This window comes from Mauremys mutica, chromosome 8 (assembly GCF_020497125.1).
Source record: "Mauremys mutica isolate MM-2020 ecotype Southern chromosome 8, ASM2049712v1, whole genome shotgun sequence".
Taxonomy (NCBI): Eukaryota; Metazoa; Chordata; order Testudines; family Geoemydidae; genus Mauremys; species Mauremys mutica.
This window is the reverse complement of record NC_059079.1, coordinates 45,064,724-45,078,116: the sequence shown is the minus strand read 5'-3', so window position 1 is coordinate 45,078,116 and position 13,393 is coordinate 45,064,724. Positions and strand designations below refer to the sequence as shown.

The 13,393-nt window shown below is 36.3% G+C and overlaps 1 protein-coding gene across 2 annotated transcripts in view; it reads right to left on the bottom strand.

Moving 5' to 3' along the window:
• The window catches only part of DENND1B (DENN domain containing 1B), a 268,816-nt gene that overhangs the window by 31,479 nt on the left and 223,944 nt on the right, over positions 1-13,393 (bottom strand). For both annotated transcript variants that reach the window (XM_045028045.1, XM_045028046.1), the window contains 4 exons: positions 9,588-9,678; positions 4,144-4,184; positions 3,179-3,247; positions 334-390 (listed from right to left, as the gene is read on the bottom strand). In XM_045028045.1, the coding sequence (XP_044883980.1) occupies positions 334-390; positions 3,179-3,247; positions 4,144-4,184; positions 9,588-9,678 (258 nt within the window). The remainder of the gene's footprint in view (positions 1-333; positions 391-3,178; positions 3,248-4,143; positions 4,185-9,587; positions 9,679-13,393) is intronic.

The following is a 13,393-nucleotide window of genomic DNA, read 5'->3' as shown; positions in this document are numbered from 1 at the left end:
CAAGACTATCCTGTCTTAAATTCTCATCTTGAAGCAAAGGCTTCAATTGTGATATCAAAGCAATCAGTTTTATGAAAACATACATCCTGTTAACGTATCTTTGAAGATCTCTGTTGTTCTATGATAAAATATGCAAACAATAAAGAGATTATTCAGTGGGTGGATAGAATGACAGATAGTTGCCAGAGGGCTCGTTATGAAAAATGTATTGTTGAACAAAGGGCTAAGCATATTTCAAAAGTCATTAAAAACACAAATCTCATGTGATTTGTAAAGTATAAGCTTCAAACTGATACAAGAAGCAAGGTAAGAAAGTAAAATTGTATTGCATACCTTGTGTTTTAACTTACTCCTCACTTCTTTTATTCCCTGCTTTGCATGACTTTTTGCCTAGAAAATTAAAACAAAAGGACTTAACCCGTGGTGCAAGAGATAGGCTTTGTTCAAAGAATATTCTTCATAAGCCTACTTAATAAGAAATATTTTTTAAAATTTTATGTGATATAAGGATAATAATCTCTATCGCTAATTTCACCCGGGCTGTATCAGTTAGCTATACTATGCTAATGGCAGTCAGTTAGTAAGAGTTGTGCATACATGCCAATGTTGTGAAAACACACTAATTTAGCAAATGTATCCTCACCTATTGCTAAAAACGAACCATCCTACTGGTCTCTAGAGTCCATCCCTTTATTTGAGATGGTCCTTCAAATTTGAAGTAGTATTTTAATAGCAACTCATGTTGGAAAACTGTTAAGATTTTCAAGCTCACTGCTATAGTGTTCCAGTCTGGTAACTTGCAAGGCAACATCAATCTTAAAAGAAATGAAGTGGTTTTATATGCAGATGGAGAATTTCTCCAGCGTTGCTGAACAGCATAGTGCTGATAGTTAGGGGGAAAAACGGTGTCTATTAAAATAGGCAGCCAAGTCCCATGATTGTTCGTGACAATAATTTGCACAGAAAATGGACCCAAGGGCATCCCTCTATTTAGAGATGAATTACCATTCTAGATGACAAGTAATTATATTCTAAATTTTCTACATTTTATTTTTGCTAGAAAAAATGCTAACCTGGTCTTAAGAGAAATAGGAAAGTTTTCCTTCCATGAACCCAGTTAGATTCAAGTTAACTTTTAGAACCAATTTTCAAAAGTAGCCTTGAAAATTATGCCTTTTCACATTTAAGGGCCACATATGAAAAACTTCAGACTCTACACATGAAAATCAGTGACACACACATCTTAATTATCGATTTTTCACCCAGGGAGATGTAGTTTGTGGGGAGAGTTATGAGTGTTTCCAAATACAGATGCCCCCCGGCCTACGCAATCGTTCCATTCTGGAAAACCTTGCGTAACTCGAATTTTGCATAAATTGGAAACGTATACCTGTATGTTACACAATAATTTCTGCACTTGAAAATCCTATTTCTGGCTTATGGAACTTTTTCTGTGTGAATTTGCGTAAGTCGCATCTTGCGTAACCTGGGGAGTGCCTGCACAACAACTTGGGATAGTTTTGAAGGCCAGATTAGGGAACTTTTGAAAATGTGACCCTTAAATCATAAGCTCAGTAGCTCAATAACAAAGCAACAGGGTGCCATGTAGTAGATGCATGCATGTATGGAAGGGGAAAGGGCAATATATAGGCCTGCTCCTGCACCTTAATCTATGCCTGAACATGCACAGATTCCCACTGAAATTAATAAGGCTTCATGCACACAAGGAGTCTGCTGATACAGAAAGTTGTATGATCGGGGACATAATGGGCAAAATGGGTAGCTGGGAGGAAATCATGAAACCCTATCTAAGCTCATGAAAAACAGAGGAAGAGAATAATTTCCTGCTAGCCTGTTAATGAACCATTTTTAAATTATAAATGAGTGTGTGGATATACAGTACCTTTAATTTATTTACCTGTTTCTTTCCTCACTACTTTTCTGGGAGTTTGAATTGATGTATAATTAAAAATTCCTTTTAAAGTTTTATTTAAAATCTGCTAGCATCACACACTAGCACTGATTTATTCAGAACTACTTGCTATGCATCAATCTAAAGAGCCCTCAGAAAAGCCAAAAGAAAGGCAGAGAAGATTCTTCGCCTGTGTGCTCTGAACCCAAACTTAAAATACTTATCATTGTGTCATTTCTTACGAGCTACCACATTGTTTCTATACCCTGGATAATATAATGTAATTCACATTCTTTATGATCTAGGGATATTTAAAGATAATTTAAAAACTGGACTGCTTGTCAAACTGAAGACATAAAATTAGTTAAACAGCGTGTGGCAAGCTGGGGTGTAAATCTTCACTGAACTAGCCTGTTGCACACTGCCAGTGTGGATCCTGCTACCACACACTAAAAGTTCCCTAGAACACTTTGATCCTAGTCCTGTTTCAAAGTGGGCTAGATTAAAATTCATCAGGTAACTTTTACTGTAGCATGGTTCATGTAGACAGTTAGCATGTGACTTGCTAGAGCGGTACAGATTTACACCCCAGCTTCATCTAGATAAGCTGTAAATCAAGGGCCAAGAGTGCAAGTCCATAACTTTTTGAATTAGTGCTATTTTATTAACACCATAACAATAAGTTTAAAAGATGCTCACACCCAAATAATAGCTTGCTTATGGTGGAAGTTTTGGACTGAAATTGTTCCTTGCACACAATATAAATGCTTCCCAACTGACTTTGGATAGGGTACCACTGGTGTCAAAGTGGAGTCCTTAGGGACTTATTGTTATTGACACAAAGACTCCTTTACACCACCTAGAACTATAAACAACATTTATACTGACTTTTAATTTACACTGCCAGGGAGGAGTAAAGGGCCTTAGTGTAAATGAAGATTTAGTATTTTCAGAGTCCATATTTTAAGATCATCAGTTAAGCAGAGGTTTTCAGCTGTATTTCAAATATGTAATAGGTATTCAAATAAGCATCTACTGTATATTTTGAATGAAGCCAATAATAGCATACTGAACCACTTAAAACAGTAACATGGAGTGGTTATTGTTCCCTCACAAGATAGGAATAAAAGATTAAAACAATTTCTTAGGCTGTAATGTTTTTCTGTAATACATATTGGAACTATTTCGTTTTTTCAGTTTTTGACAATAACTGGAGATTGTAGGTGGTTTCTGTAATTTTTTATGCACAGATTGTGTTGATCTTACAAATTTGTATGCTGTCTTCACAGCAGGGCTGGCTTTGGTCATGGCTGTGTTGATTAGTGCACCTCCTTTCTGAAACATACAAAAGCATATTTTAATAACCCTTATAACACAGGTTAAAAGTTAAGACAATAGCAAGAAAAATAAATGACAGGCTGACATAAAATAAAGCAGGAAAATAGTAGCCTTCTTTTTAAAGTAGGAAAAATTTCCACAGCTGCATTCTATCTACAACCTACTGTCTACATCTACACAAGGGTTACAGTATGTCATTATCATGGCTGACACATATTTATCAATGCATTCTAACATAATGACGTATTCTCATACCCATGCATGAACTGTTACCACAGTACATGTAATATTGGAAGCTTTCCTTGGCTTATTAATGTATATATTGTATCATTTAAAAAAAACTATTTTTATTGAAAACACATTGAGGTAATCATGTCTTATTTAATCACAAGAGTTTTGTCTAAAGTACTATATTTTACTAATCCTGCCTAGTACCAATGTTGTGCAACAAAGGTTCTCTTTTAGTCAGACTATGTAAAAACATTAATATTAACCAAACTGCTGTTTACTAGAAGTGATAAAATTCCTATCAAATCCTAGTGCCACACCTAACTCACAGTTATGGAATGTAACACAAAACAGTGTACAGAAAAACCCTTGGCTAGATGAACATTTAGCATTTATTTCGTGCATGAGACATTTTCTCATTTTTAAACTAATATAAAATATTGTCAAGACAAAGACACTAGTTTATGACAAAAAATATTTAGGTAAAAATAACTTTCTTACTCTGTTACATTAATACAAGGAACACTTAATTAATTAATACACAAATTTAGAGAATGCGGCTAATTGACCATATAAAGTCAAATATCCTTTTAAAGCTCGATGTTCAGTATGCTGATTTTTCCAAAGATAAATAAAAAAGTCAAATAAAAATAAAATTGTTATACCTTTACTGTATGCACCCACTGCTGGTAAGATTTTGAATTTCCTGAGATGTGAAGATAAAATAAAATAAAATGATCAGAAACACATTCAACACATTTTTGGGTGTTCCTGCCCTCTCCACAATACACTTTGTTAAACATGAGTTTGAGTCTTCCAGTACTGTGAAGGAGGGAAATCCATGTACACAAAAAGCAAAACTGGGGTTCCCTATTATGAACCCCTTATTTTCTTTCCAACAGTGCTTCTTTTTCACCATACCCAACTGTTTTCTCTGAAGAAAACTGCTAACTCTGATTCAAGTATGAAGAGAAATTAAAGTCGCAATCAAATATTCAGACTCACTAAAAACAAAATAAAAAAATAAAAGTCTGAAGGAGGGGTGTGTATATATTGTGCTAAGAATATATCTTGTATTGGATATGGTGATTTCCCCCTTTTTACCCAGAATTGGGTTCCTTCCCCTGTTCTTCTGGGCAAAAAGAAAAACTTGCAGTGAGAAAATGAATTGCATGGCAGACACTACCATCTTAATACCAGAGGGAAAAGGACTAGCAACAGGATAAGGACCTTAATATCTCTTCACATCTCCCTTGTAGGTAGGGTGACCAGACAGCAACTGTGAAAAATTGGGACAGGGGGTGGGAGGTAATAGGAGCCTATATAAGAAAAAGATCCAAAAATCGGGACTGTCCCTATAAAATTGGGACATCTGGTCACCCTACTTGTAGGGAAACCCACTGTAAATTACATGTTCTTTCTTTCACAGTGTAGAAGGCAAGTGAATGAGTAAGACAACTACCAACATAGATAAGATCATTGTGTGCTATCATATTATTAAATTGGCCACAAAAGATATGCTAAAATTTGATAAGGTGGTTGAGGTAGATAAGGTGGGGGGAGGGATAGCTCAGTGGTTTGAGCATTGGCCTGCTAAACCCAGGGTTATGAGTTCAATCCTTGAGGGGGCCACTTAGGGATCTGGGGCAAAAATCAGTACTTGGTCCTGCTAGTGAAGGCAGGGGGCTGGACTTGATGATCTTTCAAGGTCCCTTCCAGTTCTAGGAGATGGGTATGTCTCCTATTATTATTATTATTAACTGAAACAACAGCTTCAGAAGACACTTCAACTGAACATGCAAGACTGATTTCCTTACCTTTGAGAAATGTTAAAAGTAGCTTAATCACTTGAATTTACCGATATTGTGAAGTGCAATGATAGTTACCATGAATTAATACCTCCAAGCAAAATATTTGAGATCACAAAAATTATGTAGCTCAAAGAGAGAATTTATCAACTTTGCAAAGAACACACTGATATCCTTTGACAAAGCATCAGCTTTTTAACAGAAGATTTCAAAAGTTTAAGCTTTGAAATAAATCTTATAACTAGAACCTGGATTGGCTGGTGGAAAGCCAAAACACCAACAACCTAGCTCTCATAGAACATGTCTGAGGACTAACTGGATAATTGTAAAAGGTAATACAGCAATTTCTGAGGGAAACAAGTGAAGCGACTTAACTGTTTGGACTTATAGAAATGCTTTCATTTAAATGTTCCACACCATCACACTAAATTCCTTGCAAGCAGGAATACCCAAATTCTCAGAAATGGTGCAGTGAGTGAAAGGGATGCCACGTTGGAAAAGAAAGCTTACTAGCACTGACTGTACACTTATCCACAGCAGAAGTGCCTTAACCAATACGCTACATTCACAAAGACTGAACAGTTGTCCTTTTAAGATTGACTGGGCTCACTAGTGTTACTGGAGGACACATAGTATACACACAAAAACTATTTCTTCATCATAAAGTAGAATGTAGCCACTACTCATTCACTAATATAATGAATTTGCCAATGTAACAGTTTAGCGCTCATGGTCATGGCAAAATTAACCACATAATCATTTCGGGCTTAATCAAAAACCCATTGAAATAATGGACTACCATTGGCTCTTGCTTAAGAAAGAAATTCCCACACTTGAAGTATGTTTATCAGGGCCCCCTCTGAATTCCATTTGTTACCAGAGATTACAGTAGATGAGATTTTGTAATTTAATAAGAAATGTATTAGACCAGTACACTGGTGGGGAGGCTTGCAGATCACAAATCCTTCCAAAGTTCTACCATTTACTAGTCAATGAGTGAAAAAAAACAGACACATACTCAACCAGGGAAAACATGAAGCAAACACCACGTATGCTGAGCCACTATCTGAACTACCTCAAATTTAAATAGGAAAATGTTGAATTCTTATTATAAATCTCACATTCCCAACAGAGGTTCAAAGTCTCTTGACTTCTTCACTATTAAGTAGAATTTTTTTCTACTAGTAGCTCTAAGGTTGTCACCACAACCAAAAAAAAAAGTGCACTAATAAAATATGAATGCTTCCTGATATTTTCTTCACTAAATTTGCCAATACGTTCTGGTTATGAAAAAAAAAACCCTCTCTGGATGAATAAAATATATCTGTAAAAATTATTACCAAGCTCCAGTCCAAGAAAAATTAGGTGATAGGTGTAAAGGTGCAGATTGTTTGCTGTTATAGAAGCAGGAAAAATTCCCAGTTAAATTTCTTGCTAATACTTATTTATATATGAAGGCAATTTGCTGGGAATTACAAGACTTGTAGTTTTTATTTCTGAGCAGCCAGCTGTGACCAGGGGCCAACAAGTTTAAATAACTGTGCATAAAGTTTTAACTGAAAAGCAGCAATGCAACACAGGCTGACACTGGGTTTTAGTCTATTTTCCAATATGACCATATTAAAGAGAGTTCTACTGATAAAATTAATTTCATATGTTTTTGGCATAAACATGAGATACTTTTTCCATCAATAAAAATGCTTTTCCTATTGTGAAAGGGAATGCAGTGAAGCATAGTGTGAAAGTGTGTGAGAGAAAAAAGAAGAAAAAGCAGATGTCCCAAAGGGAACATAAAGATGATTAGGAATCCTAATACCCCTGCAATTGGTAGGCTTCTGGGAGATAGGGTGTTGAACACCTGATTCTCAACATTATTCCCAGGTCTTTGACTGCAATGGCATACCCTTCCCCATTCCCTGTCTCCACTTTACATTTACCTTGCAAAAAAATTGATTGAAAAAAGTTTTGCAGCAGGTGGGGATCAAACTTTCCACTACCTAACAGAATTGTTTTTTCATGTGGCACACCTAGAAGGTACAATAAGGACTCAACAACTCTGCCCCTCCAGCAGAGCTAACACAGAGTAGAAGAAGGCCACAGGGTGCACCATCAATAATCCTAGCAGTGCACTGAAAGTTACATTCACACTGATGATTCTTATATTTAGCTCTATAGGAGAATGCATGTGAGGGAAGGTGGAAACTTGTGAAAAAGTTTTAATGAGAACGTTGCATGATACAGAATACCATTTTGATATGGTAGACAATTTTTTTCACCCTTCAGACTAAAAAAGTGTATTTTCAAGTTACTATATTTAAAGAAAAATCTATTTACAGATATATAACTGATTAAATGCAAGCAATGCTTCAAATCTGCAGTTAAAATTTCTACATGGTTTAGCTATGTTTGTATTTGTTGGAAAATGCAATAAAGTATTAACGAAAATGGAGAGGGTGAAAGAAAGTCCATTCTTTAGACTCAATAGCATGAAAATCTTATCACTGTTCTTCATGATGTGTTCACCTGCCCCTTCAACAATGCATAGGATACTTTGACTTTTAGTGACCTTTCTGAAAGCTATCTCCACCCAGTTGTGTAGTCTTGAACCAATAGGAAAGTTGATGGGATTTAACTATGAAAAATACCACAGTTCTACCCCATTAGTGTCACAAAATGTCACCCTCAATTCCATACTTGTTGCTCTGCCTGCACCTCATAATGATAATGAGACAGCAGTTATGTAAATATTGAATATATGCCCTAAGCAATTTGTCCACAACGTGGTACAGCTTGTCTGACTTGAAAAGTAAGGATACAATATATTCTAACACAAAACTGCTAGTGAAGGTGAACATTCCCTCATGAGCATAGCCAGGTAAGACATGTGGTTGACAAAACATATCAACGTAGAGCCAAGAACCTAACTTTATCCAAGTTCTAATGTTATTTCACTGCATCCTTTTGACCTCTTAACTGCAAAGAGCAAAGGAACTTTAAGCACTGACATTACCTATCTGAATGGACATGTGCACTGCATAAAAACTATTCATGAAGTTGTATGAGTAAGTTGCCTTAAAAGCGGGGGACAGACTAAATCTTGGTGTTACTGCCATTCTCTCCTAACCTCTTCAGGGAAAAACAGACTGCCAGCCAGATCTCAGCAGAAGTCTGGGAAGATGGGAGAAAGAAAGGAGTAAGGTCACTTTATAGTCAGACTCTAGACAAGTAGGCTTCTATATCGAGAGTTCAGAGGACATGGCCCAGAATCTCTTACGGTGGCTCTGCAGGACAAATCCTCCATTGGCCAGATCTGCTAGCTTGAGGGTAACTTTGTAGCATAACACTGTCACAAAGCTGCCCTAAGAGAGACACGATTTGATTCAACTCACGCAGTTCACATTTATACAGAAAACTGAAGTTCTACTATGAAAATTGACTGTAAAAATGGCATTGAGGGGGCTCACATTTATTGTAGGAACTATAGCTGGTTTATAACTAAAAAGGTATAACTGACTTGCCATGTAACTGGAAATGATTAGACAATCCTGTTGGAAATGCAGAACATGGAATTGGATCCATCTTATGCTTTCTTAGATGTACTGGCTTGGCAAGGCTAGCAGGAGTTAAAAGTAGTAAAATTTATTTCAGTCACTGAAGTCAATGGATATGACTGGATACAAGCAGGAAATAGTAGGTATGCTTAGGAAGAAGATATACGTTTACACCGTCGCTTTTTAGAGTAGAATTGCATATTAAGATTATTTATTTAAGCATAGTGCATTTTGCTTGAGATAGTAATTACTCATATTTTGAAGAAATTTGGCTTAGGTATATTGCAAATCTACATGAGATGCATGAAGGAATTTTTAAAAGAGACATTAGAAAAATAACTAAATTAACCATTATTAAAAAGAAAAGGAATTAGGGAACTAAAGTCTTGTAATTATTACAAAAATATACTTTAACCAGTAAATATCTAATCAGTTATTAAGCAAGCCAATACTTTAAAAACATCTAATAAAATCTCATCTGATCTTGATTTTATAAAAACTAGTTTATTAAAGTAAAACAATTCCATTTATTTTCATTTAATGCACTGGAAATGTTTGGCTAAATAGCTAATTAGCTATTCTGCTACTGATATATAATGGACTGAAACCCTGCTAGGAATGAATCAGAGGTATTTAAACCAGATAAGTGCTTATCTGACTATGTTTAAGTCAATATGATATCATCCTCAACAGTTCCTGTGGAAGAGACAATGATATATTGAAACAAATGCTCCTGAAATAATTCTGTACCTCCACAGAAGCCTCCAGAAGTGATCTCTTCTTCAAAAGCATCTGAGAACCCTCTTCCAGCATTTAGCTTTGCTAGTCGACCATCAATAAACTGGAATATAAAAAACATCAGTCGTCAAAACTATGTTGACCTTTTCTTAGGTTTCACAATATTAAATTAAAGTATATATATGTGTGTGTGTGTGTGTGTGTTATATGTAAAATATCTATGTTAACAAGAATATTACAGTTCACAAGAATGCTGTAATAATTTTGGATAGATATTGTATCAGTGGATATAAATACAAGTGGCAGAAATATTATCAGCATTGTACCAGTGGTTTTAGTATTCTCTACTAGTGTTGTTGTGTGTGTGAACAAATATAAAACTTGAAATATTTTAAACTAACAAGGTCATTCCCGGAATGAAATTAAAAATCACTTGTTGCTTTGAAAGTATTTTAAGTTGCTTTCTAGCTCATTCTTTTTCACAGCAGATGATGTGAAAGTTTATTAAATTTATTTCATAATAAATGTTTAATTTCAGGTTTAAAATTATAATCACTTATGGATATTGAGACGTTCACTCATGTTGTGTTTGAAGGGTCATGAGCTGGCCTCATCTCACGTCCCTTATGTCTTTCCAGATAAGTATCACTGAATCTGAAGAAAAAGCTAGTTGAAAAATGCAGAAGATTTGTAGTTGAAATTTGGACAAATTTTGACCATCTCTAGTGCAAATAAAGGCTGAGCTGGGATATCTGATGCCCACTGACTGTGCACTTGAGAATCCTGGCTGAGGATAGAAACTCTGCTGGCTGAAGAGTTATGCAAACTGAGAAGAGTTTGGATCACAATCATTTTATATGGACGGAAAGAAGCTGGTAGCTGCAGCCTTTAAAGAACAGTGGCAACAGGAACGAGAAGCTTAGAAGGATATTTCTTTTAAATGTAGGCGAACTCAATGCACTGAGTGCCAAAATAGAAGTACAGTACTGTGTAATACAGAACCATATTTTAAGCTTGACCTCTGCCAGTCTACACCTGACTGTGTGCTGATACTGATCCATACAGCCACACTTTTCAGGTGCAAACACATACATGCCTGCTTGTTTGAAAATTCTAACACCTGCACATTTGTGTGTGTGTGCATGAATCCATGGAAGTATCAGATTTACATGCACAAAACAACTTTCACTTAATGGGATTTGCAGATGCAGATTCTAACACATGTCCATATACAGGTGCATATGCAAGTGCATGCATTTGTGTTTGCATATGTGTGCATGCAAAGGCTAAAAATGAGGCCCAAATATGTCAGAAACAAAGAACGGTAAACATAAAATAAACAATCATCTACTATAACCTCCCAGAAGAGATGAAAACATTCTTTTAAAGACTCAGTTTGCCTTTCAGGATTAAGACTAGAAACGTTGGCATTTCTAGAATGCTTTCAAGAACTAATCTATGCATTTTAGTTTGAATAGGCTAGCTCAAGTCTGAGCAGAGATAAATTGTGAAAACATTTTACTGATAATTCGCTTTCTAGCAGGAGTTACTAGTTATTCACTTTTACTAAAATAGCGCATAGAAGCTAACAGAAATTAATTATTTGGCTGAGTGTCATACACTATCACAGATTATCCAAACAGTACTGTCAGTGGCAATCTGATGCTTGTCAATGGATAGACTGATGACATGAAACAAACTCCATTCTTCAAGTACAAAAAATTCCAGCAGCAATAATAATAGAGCACATGCTGTCGAAGATAATCATTCCCTGTTCTTTCTTGGCTAGATTCCTTTTTATTTTTTCATTCTGACTCCAAGTAGGCTTCTTTCCAAATGGGTTTGGTTCATGGTCAGACCACTATGGGATCACTGGATTATTTCACAGTAAGAAAAAGAGATAACAGCAATAAGAGCATCTTTAGCTACTGCTGTGAGAAAACAGTCTTTGAACTGCAAGACATTATCTCTTTGGGGAAAGTTATGAATTCACTCCATGCCATAAACCAACACATGATTTATGGGCACGCTCATCATTTGGTAAAGTATCAACAGAAAACGGAGAGGCCGACTTTTAGTTTTCAGTGCAAGGATTAATCTGGCAAAACATTTAAAAGTAAATACTGCCAAATATAATTGTTAACAGAAATGGTAGAAACTTATTTGAAGGAAGTGATAATATTATTATTAATAATATTGAGTATCAGAAGTGAGAGTAAAGCCATTCCAGGTTGGGTTTTTTTGCTTTTTTTTGTTGTTGTTTTTTTTAAGTAGTACATACACAGCATGGCTCTCTGTCCCCCTTCTTTGGCAGGACCTCAGAAAGACTTCTGAGTCTGTATTGTCTTTGAGCTATTAGATCAGGGTCTTTTAGTTAAGGTGGTAGAAGCTCATGCTTTTAGATCCACAGAACCAGAGTTTGATACCCACTATTGACAAACCACTTAGTGGCACTGCATAATTAACACAGAAGGAAAAATACTTCTCTACAGTTTTGCTTCTCTGAAGACATCATTCTGATAGGATTCTTCCTTTGGGTCTCAGCTCCTTAGTAAAAGAATATTAGGATTTCCAGAGTTCTTAAAGAATTTTGCCCTTTGAGGATACAATATGAGCCAATTCCTTTGTGGGATTTTGTAGCGAACAGGTGATGCCAGCCAATTCATTGGGTTGTGCAGAAGACAAAGCTCCCATGATAAGTCAATTCAAAATTAGGTAACACAATCTAAAAGTATGCTTCAGAGGAAAAAAACCCAATCAAGTAAGAGAAAGAAATCCCTTATAGAAAATAATTTCCACCCTCTGAAGTGACATGGGCGAATGAATGAAAATCCTGGCGTAAATTGTATCTTCAGGGAAGCAGAATTACAGGTACGTAATTTCTGCTTCTCTGTAGATATAATCTGTGAGTATTCTCACTTTCGAGGAGGTGGAAGCTTGAGGAGTGACTCATAAGAAAAAATGGGCAAGGTTGTAACAGCTTCTGCAAAAACTGGAGGAAACAGTTTCATTTCTCATGAAGTTGCTGTCTTGGTGCCCCTTCATAGTGGATATGTATCTGAGTCCAGATAGTCGTCCTTATCACCCTGAACTTCTGCCTGCTCTGACTCAAGCAGCTAGAATTGTGTAGTGAAGTGGGGGCCTGGAGCACCAACAGAACTTCATATAGTATTCACACTGCCTTTGCTGGAGTCGTTAGGGAGGGTTCTAGCACTGAGCTCCTGATGCTCACTGGTCTTGGCTGAGCAAGCTTTTTCTTTCAAGGGTTTACACTTTGAATGCTCTAGCCAGGTTATTCTGTGCTAGACTTACAGGTGTTTTCCTGGGATGTTCCAAGAGGCTTGAGAAGTGATCCCTGTGCTTCCTTATCACATAGGGTGATATCTGAATGCAAATATAACATTTGTACACTAGGGTTGATTTTTAGGCACAGTGCAAAGAGTATGGTTGTCTATAATGAACATAGTTCTGCTGCATGGCTTGAAGCTGCAGAGCAGGGCTCTTTCCTCCTTTGAAGATGGGGTACATAAAAAGAAAAAGTATGCTGGAAACACTAAGTGGCTGCTGATGCAACGAGAAAGGAAAATGTACATTGGAGCCCCAAAACAATAAACACCAACACACTAAAGAAATGCGTCTGAGTGCTCAGGCAAAGGTCTCACAATTCAGGCAACTTGCCAAACCAGCTGGATGTTTGTAGAAAGAATGAAAAAGATATAAGCAGTGGGAAGAACTGGAGCAATGCAGAGTGCAGTGAGCAAAAATGCCAGTATGTTATATAGGAATTTATAGTTAACAGTATGTACCTTAGAAAATTT